At 37.5% G+C, this 17,281-nt stretch overlaps 1 protein-coding gene across 4 annotated transcripts in view; it reads left to right on the top strand.

The window, feature by feature from the left end:
- Window positions 1-211: 211 nt before the first annotated feature.
- anks1b (ankyrin repeat and sterile alpha motif domain containing 1B) overlaps window positions 212-17,281 on the top strand; it is a 238,722-nt gene continuing 221,652 nt past the window's right edge. For 2 of the 4 annotated variants that reach the window (XM_048154390.1, XM_048154393.1), the window contains exon 1: window positions 216-734. In XM_048154390.1, the coding sequence (XP_048010347.1) occupies window positions 604-734 (131 nt within the window). In that variant the 5' untranslated portion in view covers window positions 216-603. Of the gene's footprint in view, window positions 735-17,281 lie in introns of all 4 variants that reach the window. The other 2 variants (XM_048154392.1, XM_048154391.1) reach the window with 2 other exon arrangements.

The following is a 17,281-nucleotide window of genomic DNA, read 5'->3' as shown; positions in this document are numbered from 1 at the left end:
TCATTGTACATCACCAATAGTACTATTACCATATCTCCACCACAGTATACTAGTAGTGTGTAAACATTATAATGTGATATATTTCCCCTCGTGTGCCCATGAAATCAAAACAAGGTTACAGTAACAGCGTTCGGTTTTAATAACTCCACGCCCAGCAAGAGCAGCTCTCGCAGCGAAAGACTGCCATATAGGAACCGAAAGAGAGACACACTGATGCTGGGCCGCCCTGCTGTCGGTACAACGGCGCGCGCACACACATAGAGAAAGAGAGCGCGCGCGAGGAGAACAGCGTGTGTACGGTGACCGAGAGCGCACGGACAGAGCTGCTTGTGAGTGTGATTTAACCCGCGTCTCCAGGCAACCGGCCAGTCTGGAGGACCATCATCCTCCCGTTCAGCTCAGCTGCACCGGGACCGCGTTATACAGTAAATATCCGGTGCATCATTCCATCATTGAGCTCCGGTATGGACTAGCTGCTTTATTCATACAGCAGCGCACGGCGGAGCGTCTGTTTGTCGGTAACATGCTGCAGAAATACTAATAGGAAACCTCGCCGTTCAGTCCGGATTGTTTTTGTTCTCGTGGATTAAACTTGTGTCCGGGATGGGGAAGGAGCAGGAGCTGCTGGAGGCGGCGCGGACCGGGAATGTGGGGCTGGTGGAGAAGCTCTTGAGTGGGAAGAAAGGATTGCTGGGCTCGGGCTCCGGCTCCATACCTCTGCCCGGGTTACTCAGGTATGAAAACAGACCGTAGCGGACAAGTTTATTTCTGTGTGTCGTGGGATAAAAAGGGCTTTCCGGGAGCCCACCGGTTCTGTGCTGTTTTTATCAATACAGACAGAGAGATTGCAGTTGCTTGAGCAATGCAATACATCACACACACCCACTCTAGGCATCCCCGACCCACTGCGCCCCTCATACACTGTGTGTGTCGGGATATATGGGAGACCGTTGTGACACATTTTGTTTCAACGTCTGTAACTCGGTGTTCTTTTGCTCTGCGTGTCTCAAATTTCCATATGACATTCAGATATTTGTCTGATTCAAATTAAAGCAGTTTAGAATTCCACAACTTATCCCTAAATTGTGCACATTAATGTCAAGTACAAAGAGTGCTGTTGTTTGTCATCTTAATGATCATTAATAGACTTTTTATTCTGAGAAAATCTCACATGTGTCGTCTTCTCTGGAGTTTCCGAAGGGAGCTTAATGTCTCCAACTGTGCTCAGATTTGCCAAGACAGCAAAGTCTGCAATCAAAAGTCTGAGATTATGGTATTAAAGGGTTAGTTCACTCAGAAATGAAAATTCTGTTATCATTTACTCGTTCCAAACCAGTATGACTTTATTAATATCTTTTTTTTCCCCCACACAGTGGAAGTATAACCAAAACTGTTTGGTCACCAGCATTCTTTAAAATATCTTTTTACGTTCCAAGATAGTCATGCAGGTTAGGGAAGACATGAGGGTGAGTAAATGATGACAGAATGTTCATTTTTGGATGAACTATCCCTTTAACTCTGGCATTTCTCAATAAATACTTCCCAAGTGATCTACTGTCCACATTCATTACATAGCTCTGTACCAGAGGGGGGAATGGGACGGGAACATGATGAGGGGGGCCCACCACAGTCCTTTCTGATATAGCCTATTCATTGGGCCTGTGGAGAAGTGGTAGAGCCCACCCATAAAAATGTTGTCCTAGGCCCCAGCAAATTATAAGGACGGCACTGCTTTTAAAGTACAGTATGTCTCATTTTTTATGTCTCCTAAGACATTTTAGGAGAAACATTTGTGACTAAATCGATATTTAAAGGGGTCGTTCACCCAAAAATGAACATTTTGTTATTTCATACCTGACTTACTTTCTTCTGTGGAACACAAAAGAAGATATTTTGAAAAATATCTCAGTGGTTCTTTTCCATGTAACGATTGGTCTGGTGACCAATTTTGGACCCCACTGTCTTTCATTATATGGACAAAAATCTTTTTTGTAATTTTCCTTTTTTTATTGCAGAACATTTAAGTACATATCAGAGAAATCATATTCATATCTCAAATAACAACAAATAAACAAAGTAGAATAAACAAATAGCAGTTTTAAAATCAAATCACATCTTTAAATAAACTCATAAAGCATTGTTGTATATAAGTCTGAGGGATGATATTAGAGAGTTTAATTCAAGAAGAAATAATGGAAAACAATGGAGATTTAAACCATTTTTGTTTATGAATGAAACATTTAGTATATAAAATAATGAAGTTGGTAACATTTTCAAGAGATAAATGATCAGGGTTTTCATAATAAAAAAAATAATATCTTTGAGAACTGAGGAAATAAAAAACTTAAATCAGCCCAGAATTTATTTTCTTACTTATTTATTAAATGTTTTATTTGTTTATTTATTTTATTTTATTTTACATTTTTCGAGAAAATATATTGGACAATCTCATTAGCTATGGCCTCTGAGCAATAAGGCTTTTTTTTTTTTTAATTTTTTTGAGTGCTGTTAATTATAATTAGTTGGTTAATTGAGGGTTAATGAAGCTTCATAAAAGCACAAAATCCTTCATTTTTTTTTTTTTTTTTATCTTAAAACAAACTTTAACACTCTGTATTGTTAGTAATGATTGATTTCTCCAGTACCTAGTGTGTGATGCTTGGTTTGCCCTCTGTGATGTGTTTTATCAGCTGTTCATGCATGTGTTTATGGTTCTCAGGTACAGTATATGATCTCAGGAACATGTTCTACTGTATCTCCACATCAGTATGTAAAGTGACAAGTGTGTGGAGCAGAGAGAAGGAAACGTATGCTTCGGGAATGGCCAGGCAGAGATGGGGGGAGGGGCACCTGGGAACGACATGCCTGCTCGCGTCTGTGTGAGCTCGTGAGCGAGAGAGGCCGATCGAGCAGAGAAGTGTGCTGCCCGGCTCAGACATCAGCCACCTCGCTGGTTAAAACAGCGAGTACAATCAATGCCGTACATGTGTGCCTGGACAAAAGATCCCTCTTCCTGGTAATTGGCATTTTTCCAAGGAAACGGCTGACATAATCTCGCTGCTTCTCTAATTTAGGGCGCAGGAGGCATATTCTGTTGTTTTGTGGTGGATCCTTGTGGTTTATCTGGTTGGGAGGTGGGAAGTGTGTTTGTGTTTTTCTCTTACTGGGTCAGGACTATTGGCTGGAGGAATGGGACAGTGGGGTACAGTGTGGGGTCTGGCTCTGTCCATCTGTCCACGGTGCTGGAAGTTGTGTCGTTTTCTCTCTGAGAGCTCTGCAGTGTCACAGTTAGTGACGAAGCATCGCCCGGGGAGGATTCACATGGCCTTATCTGGAAATGAGGGCGGGTCTATGACAGGTCAAAGGTCACTTGAAGAATTTGAGATTATGTGATCATGTTCAAACTATTTTTTCCTAAATTCACATGACCTCATTAAAGTGAATGGTGTCCAGTTATCCACTTGGAAATCATAATCTTTAAAAATAAAGTCTTTATATGTATATATATACAGTCAAGCCAGAAATTATTCATACATTTTTGATATATTTGATATATTTTTACTATTGGTTGCAGGACACTATAGTTCATTTATGTAAGTGAGGATAGCAAAATAAACTGTCATATTATACCCAAAAATTCTTCATACAATTGAAAAAAATTTGGAACCAAAAATTATTCAGACACTTTGACCTGACCATGTTTTACTTAAGTGTTATCTGACATAATTAAGAATATTTTTTTCTGACACAGTTTAACTCTGAGATCTTGTCATATTTTATTAACATATTTTTAAACTATAGTGAATAAACTATATTAATGAATGAAATGTTCATATATATATATTTACAGTCAAATATTAATATTAATATTCAATATTAAAAAGAAAAATAATATAAAAGTTATTGTTAAAATAAAAAATATTAATGTACATTATAACAGTGTGATGCCAAAATTAATTTGTAGCATTTAAAACAACTGATTTTAGTAGTTAGTATTTTATTTTTAAAACATAAAACAAACACTAAATAAAAATATAAAAGTTTATTATCTTAACACTGTAAAAATTTAATATAAAATTATATAAAATTATATTATTTTAATATCCGTACTTCCCAGTTATTATCCTTTTATTTCAATTTTGTGTAAAAATCTCTTAACTTTTAGCAGATCAGTCAAAAATCACTGCTGTAATCAATTTTAATCCATGCATTTCTTGAGTGCATTGCATTGTTTGATACTGTATTCTGTGCGGTGTGCTCTTTTGTAAACTTGGAAGTTTTTTTTTATTGGTATGGATAAATGAATGGTGATTGGATATTTAATTGTACATGCTCATTTCTCCTATTTTTTTGCATTTAGATTACATTTGCCATCATCTAACGCTCATTTAAAGTTAATCTTTAATAATGCAGTTACAACCCGAATTCCGGAAAAGTTGGGGCGTTTTTTTAAATTCGAATAAAATGAAAACTATAAGACTTTCAAATCACATGAGCCAATATTTTATTCACAATAGAACATAGCTGCTGAAGAGTTCGTGGTTGTCTTTGACGTATTTTTCGTTTAATTTTGCTCTAAAACCTTTATATACCTTTCAGCATTCATAGTGCCTTCTAAAACATGCAAGCTGCCCATACCGTATGCACTTATGCACCCCCATACCATCAGAGATGCTGGCTTTTGAACTGAACGCTGATAACACGCTGGAAGGTCTGCCTCCTCTTTAGCCCGGAGGACATGGCTTCCGTGATTTCCAACAAGAATGTCAAATTTGGACTCGTCTGACCATAGAACACTTTGGAACAGTTCATTTTAAATGAGCCTTGGCCCACAGGACACGACGGCGACCATGTTCACATATGGCTTCCTTTTTGCAAGATAGAGCTTTAGTTGGCATCTGCAGATGGCACGGCGGATTGTGTTTACTGACAGTGGTTTCTGGAAGTATTCCTGGGCCCATTTAGTAATGTCATTGACACAATCATGCCAATGAGTGATGCAGTGTCATCTGAGGGCCTGAAGACCACAGGTATCCAATAAAGGTCTTCAGCCTTGTCTCTTACGCACAGAGATTTCTCCAGTTTCTCTGAATCTTTTGATGACGTTAGGCGCTGTAGATGATGAGATTTGCAAAGCCTTTGCAATTTGACGTTTAAGAACATTGTTTTTAGAGTATTCCACAATCTTTTTATGCACTCTTTCACAGCTCTGCTCATCTTTACTTCTGAGAGACTCTGCCTCTCTAAGACATCCCTTTTATAGCTAATTATGTTACAGATATCAGTTAACTTAATTAGTTGTTAGATGTTCTCCCAGCTAAATCTTCTCAAAATTTCTTGCTTTTTCAGCCATTTGTTGCCCCCGTGCCAATTTTTTAAAAACCTGTAGCAGGCATTACATTTGAAATGAGCTCATTTTGTGCATAAATTGTAAAATTTCTCAGTTTAAACATTTATGTTATCTATGTTCTATTGTGAATAAAATATTGCCTCATGTGATTTGAAAGTCTTTTAGTTTTCATTTTATTCAAATTTAAAAAACATCCCAACTTTTCCAGAATTCGGGTTGTAAATAAAATTTTTAGCAAATCTCAAAATGAATATCAATTTTTGTAATGCCTCAATTCACTTGTAGCATTTAAAGTGACTGGGTTTATTTTTTAGTATTTTATTTTTATTTATTAGTATATTTTTTTATTTAGACAAAATAGTTTGCAATTGTAATATCTTCAAATTTTAACGAATTAATATGACAAATATTAAATTACTAAAATTTTATATGAAAATAACTATCAGATTATTGTTCGGACAGAATTGTAATATCGGTGCATCCTCAATTATAATAAAAAAAGTTATCTTTTTTTTAAATTCCTGCTGTGATCACTTCTATTTCATTACTCATTGTTGAGCTCATTGCATTGTGGAATACAGTATTCTGTGCAGGGTTCTCTGTTGTATACTGCACGTTTTGGCAAATGTAGTAGTAGGTCATTCAGATATTCTATCCATGCTGTCAAAATCCCTTAAAGCAGATGACAGCGGTCATCTTGGAAACACCCCAGGCTGCTAATTTCTACGTTGATAATAGTCATACAAATAAAGCATGTTCCAATGACATAGGTTTGTGGCTTTGACCTCTGGTACACATACACTGTCGCATGGGGGACGGGACCCACTGCTGTATGATCAATGTTTTGTGCCCTCATAGTGCTAATGGATTAGCCCATCAATAATGACACAGTGTGAATGCTGCATTAGGCAGCACTGCACTTAGAAACACATGATTTCAGATGATACTACATTCATACGCTCATTGCTTAATATGATAATGATAAACTAAATTGCATAGCGATTACTTGTCTCTGTATTAAAATACCTGTCAGACTTGTGAGGCAGTAGTTGGATATATATTTAAATCTGAATGTTTTTTTTTTTTTTTTTTTTTTTTTCTGTCGTAAAAGCTTGGATAGCCTACATAAAGCATCACTTACTGGCATTGATTCAGCATGATGGATATTGTGATGATGATGTTTGTTATCGGAAACAAGATCCCCTTGGCTACCAGTCACTTTGCTGATTGCCTTGTTGTCTAATTTGACTGGTCATTGAGCATGTCAATCAGCATTGCATGTACTCTTCAAAGAAAAGGCAATACCAGCATGCTTTAAGCTCAGTAAAAAAAACAAAAAACAAACAAAAAAAACAAGATGGTGGATGAGGTGAGAAAATTGTTGATTACAAATTCTTATATTTCAAACTGGCTAACAGCTTAAACACAATACACTAATTAAGACACTGCCCCTAAATCTTGGTTACCTTACTAATCGAATCAACCATCGCGACCCGTCCCTACTTGCTAATACTATGAAGAGAGCAGTTAGCATCTGTTTTCTGTCTTGGCTGGTCTGGGGCAGTCAGGGATACGTCATGTCCCTGCGGTTTATCAAAATAAACATTCAGCACCATTATCCCCCGTCTTATCAGGCACAGAAACAGACCGCTGAGCGACACAGAATGCAGTGCCATTGAGAACACCACACTGAGCCCTGCACACTTCACTGTCAGAGCCGCTTACTAAAAACATGGACCGTTACCAAACCTTCTGGTCTGGAGCGCGGCCGTCAGCTAGTGTGGAGGAGTGTTCTCAGATAGAGAGAAAGAGGGAGGAGGATGTTTATATATCACCATCCATTAAGAGACGAGTGGACAGGGGAGGAAGGGGTGGCGTATTGGGGTCAAAGGTCAGATTTGTGGAGAATGGAGTGTGTTCTGTTTGTATGCTATAGGAGTGTCGAGCGGGTTTGTCTGAGACACATTCTGTCTGCTTCTAAGTGCTCGCCTGAGTGTGAGTGTGCATAAATCACACTGTGACGGCGAGTAAGAAAATGACCCTTTCTAATAAAGTTTCACTTTGCACAATGACTCAGCATGAGAACCAGACAGTTGAAAACCAGCATCATAGAGCCAGGGTCTAAAATGTTTTGAGCTTGTCCACTTTCGAACACTTCCAGAGTTAGTCGAAAACGCATTCGACCGGATTGGTTTCGTAGTGGAAACGCTCATGTGGTTGAATGCGTTTGAACAGCCACAAAAGATGACCTATTCTCCGCCTACTGATCTAATGTAAACATGGAAAGTGCGCTAGGCAGACAAGATTTAAACTTTGTCGGCTGAAGACCCAAGTTTGGTATGAATATGAAAAATGTACCAAGCACAATGTTCTCTCACCATTCCTGATTTCTAACACGCGCTCACAGTGTTCAGTGTGGTCTTGCGGCAGTCAGAGCAGAAATGAAAGTTGATGCTCTTGTGTTTTTCTGTCGTCTTTGAGCGTATTCATTTGTAAATTGCTTGAGCTTATTTTATCCATTAGATTGAAAGTTCTGAAAAAAAAAAACATACATCCGATCGACCAAAACACATCTTAATCCCAGGTGTAAACAGGGCCTATGTATTGCCCATTTAAAAGTCCTTGTGACTGTCATGTAAATTGGCCAACCATATTTTCTGATCTTATGTGATTCGATGAAATTCAATATACCACAAAAATTGACTAACTGAGAAAATAAAGCAAACTATTGCTGCTGGATATGCCATTTACTTGATACAAAGTGATTTAGCCAAAGCTATTGAATATCTTTCAAAGAATCAATGTCAAAATCCACTGTTTAATTCTTTCTCAAAAGCTTTTATTGTAGCAACCCTGTACCATGTAATACAACTTTGTTTCCCAGGGGACCAGTGTTGTTATTGGAATAAAATATAAAAAGCTTAAAAAAAACTTCAATGTAAATTAGAAATGTTGCCTTGGTAACTAACTGAAATAAAATAAATATATGTTGAAGTACTAAAATTACTACAACTGAACTTGAAATAACAATAAATTAAAGCTAAAGTAAGTAAAACTAATATAAATGACAAAAACACAAAACAAAATTACTAAAACTTAAATTAAATTAAAATGAAAATGAAAGTATAAAAATAAAAGCTATTTCAAAATATTAAAAAATACTAATAGTATATCAATAATACTAAAATTACACTGCAGTGGACTGATAAATCTTTCTACTTATAATCCAGGAAGTTACTTGTTCAGGCAGTCCCATTCAAGTGCAATTCTTCATTTGCAAGTCTTCATTTGTAAGTTGCTTTGGATAAAAACGTCTACAACTCTAAATGAATAAATGTAAATGATATGCAAATTTCAGAAAAGCTCTTGTAAATTTTGTGTGTAATTTGCATCAGATAATAAGAGGAAGATGTGAGAACATGCCATCTGAAATGGAATTTCATGGAAAGTAACGTGTATTTGATTCATTAACATACTAGCAATGATCTTCTGTGTTTAGAGCAGATCAGGAAGATGTTTTTTCTTCACTTTCAAACTCACTCTACCTTAATATTGACATGTGATCAGAGAAAGCTCATGCACAGAAAGGATGATGTTTATATTTGTCAGTAAGTAAATAAAATAAACAGAATAATAAAGTAAATATAAGGAATAGACATGGTGTTCACCGGGAAAACATAAAGCTAGCAAACCAGCATGTTATTTCTGTAATTAAAACGCCTAGTGGAGACACCAGTATAACAGCATTGCATGTTGGGAACAGTCATCCAAACACAATCTTTTCATCAGGGGCCGTAACACACGTTACATGTAACATGGTATCCTGTTAACAAATTTGATGCAACCATTAATCAGTCTTAACAGTTTTAAAAGTTTAAAAGAGCTTCATAACAACACTGCATAATAGGAATTAACTTTCACAAAATAATACTCTTTTCAGCATGGGCGTAACACGTGTTACATGTAACATGTTACCCCATTAACACATTTGTTGCAAACATCATTCATAGTCTCATCGCTTTTGACACGTTAAAGAACTTAATAACAGCATTGTGTGATGGGAACCATCGTCCCAATCACACTCTTTTCAGCAGGGGATGTAACATGGGTTACAGGTAACACATTATCCCTTCAACACATTCGTTGCAAAAACAATTTACAGAGCTAAAACAGCTTCATAACAGCAATAATCCTGCATGATGGGAACCATCATTCAAAACATACTCTTTTCAGCAGGGGATGTAACACACGTTACATGTAACACGTTATTCTGTTAATAAATTTGATGCAACCATTAATCAGTCTTAAGATTTTCAAAATTTAAAAGAGCTTCATAACAACACTGCATAATAGGAATTAACTTTCACAAAATAATACTTTTTTCAGCATGAGCGTAACACGTGTTACATGTAACATGTTACCCCATTAACACATTTGTTGCAAACATCATTCATAGTCTCATCGCTTTTGACACGTTAAAGAACTTAATAACAGCATTGTGTGATGGGAACCATCATCCCAATCACACTCTTTTCAGCAGGGGACGTAACATGGGTTACAGGTAAGACATTATCCCGTCAACAAATTCGTTGCAAAAACAATTTACAGAGCTAAAAGAGCTTCATAACAGCAATAATCCTGCATGATGGGAACCATCATTCAAAACATACTCTTTTCAGCAGGGGATGTAACACACGTTACATGTAACACGTTATTCTGTTAATAAATTTGATGCAACCATTAATCGGTCTTAACGGTTTTCAAAGTTTAAAAGAGCTTCATAACAACACTGCATAATAGGAATTAACTTTCACAAAATAATACTCTTTTCAGCAGGGGCGTAACACGTGTTACATGTAACATGTTACTCCATTAACACATTTGTTGCTGGGGGGATACGTGTTACATCTAACATGTTACCCCATTAACACATTTGTTGCAAACACCATTAATAGTCTCATTGCTTTTGACACGTTAAAGAACTTAATAACAGCATTGTGTGATGGGAAACATCATCCCAATCACACTCTTTTCAGCAGGGGACGTAACATGGGTTACAGGTAACACATTATCCCGTCAACACATTCGTTGCAAAAACAATTTGCAGAGCTAAAAGAGCTTCATAACAGCAATAATCCTGCATGATGGGAACCATCATTCAAAACATACTCTTTTCAGCAGGGGATGTAACACACGTTACATGTAACACATTATTCTGTTAATAAATTTGATGCAACCATTAATCGGTCTTAACGGTTTTCAAAGTTTAAAAGAGCTTCATAACAACACTGCATAATAGGAATTAACTTTCACAAAATAATACTCTTTTCAGCAGGGGCGTAACACGTGTTACATGTAACATGTTACTCCATTAACACATTTGTTGCTGGGGGGATACGTGTTACATCTAACATGTTACCCCATTAACACATTTGTTGCAAACACCATTAATAGTCTCATTGCTTTTGACACGTTAAAGAACTTAATAACAGCATTGTGTGATGGGAACCATCGTCCCAATCACACTCTTTTCAGCAGGGGATGTAACATGGGTTACAGGTAACACATTATCCCTTCAACACATTCGTTGCAAAAACAATTTACATAGCTAAAACAGCTTCATAACAGCAATAATCCTGCATGATGGGAACCATCATTCAAAACATACTCTTTTCAGCAGGGGATGTAACACACGTTACATGTAACACGTTATTCTGTTAATAAATTTGATGCAACCATTAATCAGTCTTAAGATTTTCAAAATTTAAAAGAGCTTCATAACAACACTGCATAATAGGAATTAACTTTCACAAAATAATACTTTTTTCAGCATGAGCGTAACACGTGTTACATGTAACATGTTACCCCATTAACACATTTGTTGCAAACATCATTCATAGTCTCATCGCTTTTGACACGTTAAAGAACTTAATAACAGCATTGTGTGATGGGAACCATCATCCCAATCACACTCTTTTCAGCAGGGGACGTAACATGGGTTACAGGTAAGACATTATCCCGTCAACACATTCGTTGCAAAAACAATTTACAGAGCTAAAAGAGCTTCATAACAGCAATAATCCTGCATGATGGGAACCATCATTCAAAACATACTCTTTTCAGCAGGGGATGTAACACACGTTACATGTAACACATTATTCTGTTAATAAATTTGATGCAACCATTAATCTGTCTTAACGGTTTTCAAAGTTTAAAAGAGCTTCATAACAACACTGCATAATAGGAATTAACTTTCACAAAATAATACTCTTTTCAGCAGGGGCGTAACACGTGTTACATGTAACATGTTACTCCATTAACACATTTGTTGCTAGGGGGATACGTGTTACATCTAACATGTTACCCCATTAACACATTTGTTGCAAACACCATTAATAGTCTCATTGCTTTTGACACGTTAAAGAACTTAATAACAGCATTGTGTGATGGGAAACATCATCCCAATCACACTCTTTTCAGCAGGGGACGTAACATGGGTTACAGGTAACACATTATCCCGTCAACACATTTGTTGCACAAACAATTTACAGAGCTAAAAGAGCTTCATTACAGCGATAATCCTGCATGATGGGAACCATCATTCAAAACATACTCTTTTCAGCAGGGGATGTAACACACGTTACATGTAACACGTTATTCTGTTAATAAATTTGATGCAACCATTAATCAGTCTTAAGGTTTTCAAAATTTAAAAGAGCTTCATAACAACACTGCATAATGGGAATTAACTTCCAAAACATTCTTTTCAGCAGGAGACGTAACACTTGTTACATGTAACACATTGTCCAGTTAAAACATTTGTTGTAAACATTACTTACTCTCTCAACACTTTTCACAGGTTAAAAGAGCTTTATAACAGTATTGCATAATGGGAAGTATCATTCAAAAAACTGTGTTTTTAGCAGGGGACGTAACAAGTGTTACATGCAACACGTTATCCCGTTAACGCATTTGTTGCAAAGATCATTCACAGTCTCAATACTTTTCACAGGTTAAAAGAGCTTCCCTCCTGTTCCCTGATCAGTTTAGCTGTTTCTTCTCGAGCTGTGGCAAGAAGTGTTAAGGCTAACTGCTCCATGGAGGAAACCCATCTGTGCTAGCGCGGCCTTGATTAGCTTAGGCTCTGTGTAATGCTCCTGCCAGTGATTGTTCTACTCCTCTGAGCACGCTTGCCCTTTGTTTGAAAAGCTGTCATAAATCAACCTCTCAGGCCCTCATCCTTTAGCTCAGCGTAGCTTATGGCCTGGCGTTTTCTGTGCTGATGAATGGCCATCACAGTTCTGTTTAGATGAGTGTCCTCCTGGTACTAGGGTTCAGATAGCTTGTCTTTCCCCTTGGAAAGTTCTCAATCACATGATCAGACATGTGACCACTGGATTAGCAGGCTTCATGGAGATTTGGGTAGAAAATACCAGTGTTCCTCTGAAACTGGAAAAACAACCCAACACTAAAAAATGCTGGATTGTTTCAACTCAAATTTGGGTCAAATATGGACAATGGTTTGTCCATTTTTGACCCAAATTTAGGTTGAAACAACCCAGCATGTTTTCACAATTTCAACCGTACTTTCAAGATCATACTACAAAAATAACTTGCAGATCACTGTGGGTGAGAAATCTGAGTTGCTCATTTATGCTCCTGAGTGTAACCTACATACCTGGCATATCTGACATTCCGAAATCACAGGATCTCATTAACAAAACCATGGATTTATGTAAGGTTGTTTTTAGTGTTTTACAAGGAGCAAGAAAGTATGGTAACACTGACCTTCGACCCTCCATCTAGAGAAGTATGTGTGAGGACACATTACACTTTACAAGACCCCTCAAGATGTGTCTAATTTAGTCCTTCAGCCAGGCGCCAAGACGTGTGTACAGAAAAAAGTCCCTCTCCTCTATTTTGTCTCTTGTCTTTTACAAATCCCCCATCTTATCTTTCAATCCCTCTTCTCTTTCCACTCTTCCTTTCTTACCTCTCTCTCTTTTCAGTTAGGATCTCAATGCCATTGGTAGAAGGGCTTCCACTGTAGTATTGATCAGCTTCTCTCACTCGTTCCCTCCTGATTGAACCTAAGACTCAGCTTACAGTCCCATTAGAGGCCTGGTCAGCACTGCCTGCCAAACAGAAGAGAAAGACAACGGGTGCAAAGAGAGCTCGATTACGCTATTCCTCCCTCACACTCTATCACTCCTTCCTCCTCTTTTTCTTGATATATACACGCACATGTTCTTGGAAGCCTTTTCCGACTGAGTGTCATGATGAAATGTCCATATTTCAACCCAAAATCAAAAGAAAAAATAAGAATATATATCTTACAATTACAATTGTACTTACAATTGAAAATATGTACATTGGCAGAATGCAAAATAGTCTTGTATTTCTTCAAGCTAAATATAATTTTCTTTTCATTTTGGAAGGAAATAACACCCATACAGTTGGACAGTTTGACAGAAGAATGTTTCAGTCCCTGAGAAAAATCCACTTAAAGCTGAGTTAACACCAGCTTACTGGTGTAACCAAATTAGCATTGAGTTTGACATTAGCAGCTGGTCATGCTCTTGGTATATGTGTGTCCTGGAAGTTGCAGAGTCATATGTTTAAACGGATGTATGTATCTCCGCTTCAGAGCTTGTCCTGTGTACATTACGCAGCCTTGATCATTGTCCAGTGTTTGTGCACAGCCAAAGGATGTCCTAGTGATAGTGATGATGATGTGTTGTGTGTGTAAAATGACAGTCCAGGGTTACCGCAATATCCCATGATGCTATTTCCTTCCAGATGAGCTGGTCCAGCTCAGTCACACACACACATGCTGATAATGATTGCTCAATATAGAAAGCACAGGATGTTGGAATAGTTCTCACAGATGTTCATTCACATGTGTTGAAATGTTTATTAAAAAAATCCATTTGGTGAAAAAACTTACATATATATATTCTGACTACTCCCAGTACCACCAAATTCTGCCTATGGGAAAGACAGATGTCTAACTCTCTCAGATCATCTGTGTGATGGGAAATTTTGTTATTACGCCATAAGTAGTAGTGCCTAGAATAGCACAGGACATTTTTTTGTTATATATTCAGTGTTTTAGCTGACCAGTGATACACTGACTTACTAACTGAATACTCAAATGTATTTCCTCAGTTGTGGGAAAAGCCATTTTATTGGAAGTTGGAACAATACATTTGCAGACCCACCATTTTTATTTTATTTAACTCATTTTATAAATCATTGTTTCATAAATCAGTGAATAGACATACAGTGGGTACGGAAAGTATTCAGACCCCGCATTCATCTTTCCCTCAATTGCAACCAGTCGTCCTGTCCCTGCAGCTGAAAAACACCCCCACAGCATGATGCTGCCACCACCATGCTTCACTGTTGGGACTGTATTGGACAGGTGATGAGCAGTGCCTGGTTTTCTCCACACATACCGCTTAGAATTAAGGCCAAAAAGTTCTATCTTGGTCTCATCAGACCAGAGAATCTTATTTCTCACCATCTTGGCAAACTCCATGTGGGTTTTCACGTGTCTTGCACTGAGGAGAGGCTTCCGTCGAGCCACTCTGCCATAAAGCCCTGACTGGTGGATGGCTGCAGTGATGGTTGACTTTCTACAACTTTCTCCCATCTCCCGACTGCATCTCTGGAGCTCAGCCACAGTGATCTTTGGGTTCTTCTTTACCTCTCTCACCAAGGCTCTTCTCCCCCGATAGCTCAGTTTGGCCGGACAGCCAGCTCTAGGAAGGGTTCTGGTCATCCCAAATGTCTTCCATTTAAGGTTTATGGAGGCCACTGTGCTCTTAGGAACCTTAAGTGCAGCAGAAATTTTTTTGTAACCTTGGCCAGATCTGTGCCTTGCCACAATTCTGTCTCTGAGCTCTTCAGGCAGTTCCTTTGACCTCATGATTCTCATTTGCTCTGACATGCACTGTGAGCTGTAAGGTCTTATATAGACAGGTGTGTGGCTTTCCTAATCAAGTCCGAATCAGTATAATCAAACACAGCTGGACTCAAATGAAGGTGTAGAACCATCTCAAGGATGATCAGAAGAAATGGACAGCACCTGAGTTAAATATATGAGTGTCACAGCAAAGGGTCTGAATACTTAGGGCCATGTGATATTTCAGTTTTTCTTTTTTAATAAATCTGCAAAAATGTCAACAATTCTGTGTTTTTCTGTCAATATGGGGTGCTGTGTGTACATTAATGAGGAAAAAAATGAACTTAAATGATTTTAGCAAATGTCTGCAATATAACAAAGAGTGAAAAATTTAAGGGGGTCTGAATACTTTCCGTACCCACTGTATATAGGAAATATTTTAAACAATATTTTGTTCCACAAGTCTGACTTGCCTCCTAAAAATACAGTTTTTTAAATTCAAAGTTATAAAAAAATTTTTTACATTTTTAAATAAAAATAATAGCTTTGAGCCTTTGATTCTGTGTCCATGACCTCAAGTAGCCTACTTGAGACTCATTACCCAGTTAAATTCCTGCCTTTACTTGTCTGTGTGTTTGTTTTTGGGTACATATCTGGAGACTGGCACTTACTGCAAGGTCATAGCTTGTGCTTGTGCTATTTGTCAGTGATTGCACATAAGGGAACAGAGACTCATGGGAAAATCTGAATGTTGTGTGATTTGTGAGAGTGCTCAGAACTGTTAAAGAGTGATATATGACTGTTCTCCTCTGTTTTTACACTGCCTTGACTGTGTTACAGAAATGTTTATGGGTTGTAGTGTTGGTGGGCATGTATAGTTGGTCAGTGTGGTTATGATTATTTGCTGTAATCTCAGGAAATCATAATTATTTACTCTTGTAATGAGCAGGATTTAATTTTGACCCACAGAACTGAATAATTAACCTGCTATATAACCTATATATACATTAGTGCACCTTTTTCATCCATTAGTGTGTGTGTGTGTGTGTGTGTGTGTGTGTGCTGTTTTCATTCAGTAGGTTCACATAGAGCACAGAGGACTAATCTCTCAGGCCATTTGAAACAAATGAGCCATTCTTAACCAGTCACACACACAATCTGAATCTCAGAATCTCTCTGGCTGTGTTCAAAATGGAAACAAACCTATTGCTTATTGCACAGTCTACACTGTATATACTGCCTACTATTTAAAAATTAGTATGCGAAACAGAATGCAGTGTACAACAAGTTTCAAACAGTAGTAGGCCTGCTACATGTCTGTTTTTTTGTCCATTTTGCTTTTGTTTCTTTCTTGTAAACATCATGTTTAAACGTTTGACTGATTAATGTTTTTACGTATTCATAAAGTAAACTATTCAGTCCACTGATAATCACAGGTATAAGCTGTTATTTTGCATTTTTAATGACTTTTTGTTTAAAAATAGTATGGCAACACAGGATTGAACCTGACTCAAGTTTCTTAAAATAATAACATTCAGTTTGCACAACGATAAATCAAGCATTAACTGATAGGCCGGATGGTGTTACATAACATTGAAATTAAACACTGTACGTTCCACAAACGAGACTCAAAAATGGCCTGCAATCTTTTTGAGAGCTTCTTAGGTATTTTGACACGCATATGTCAGTGTTAAAGGGTGTTGTTGAGTTCAAACCTTACGCAGTCTGATCACATCATGAGTCAAGAAAGAGATGTTAAAAGTCACGGTTGATATTGCGAGTCTGGTTGATTCGTCACACTGTAAAAGGAAGGTCATATTGAGGGAGTTGTGCATTTTAGCAAATGTAGTAGCAGGTCATATTGGTATTCTATGTTTACAAAATCTGCAAACTGTGCACAGTATAAACACTCTATTTAATAATGCTGTAATAGTAATGGTAGTATGCAATTCGAAACATACCCTCTCTCTCTTAACAACAAGTTAACAGCATGTGTTGTGCGCTTTCATTGGTTTGTAGCTTTG

Source organism: Megalobrama amblycephala, linkage group LG14 (genome assembly GCF_018812025.1).
Source record: "Megalobrama amblycephala isolate DHTTF-2021 linkage group LG14, ASM1881202v1, whole genome shotgun sequence".
Taxonomy (NCBI): Eukaryota; Metazoa; Chordata; class Actinopteri; order Cypriniformes; family Xenocyprididae; genus Megalobrama; species Megalobrama amblycephala.
The sequence above is the reverse complement of the archived record's forward strand: the minus strand, read 5'-3'. Positions and strand labels throughout refer to the sequence as shown.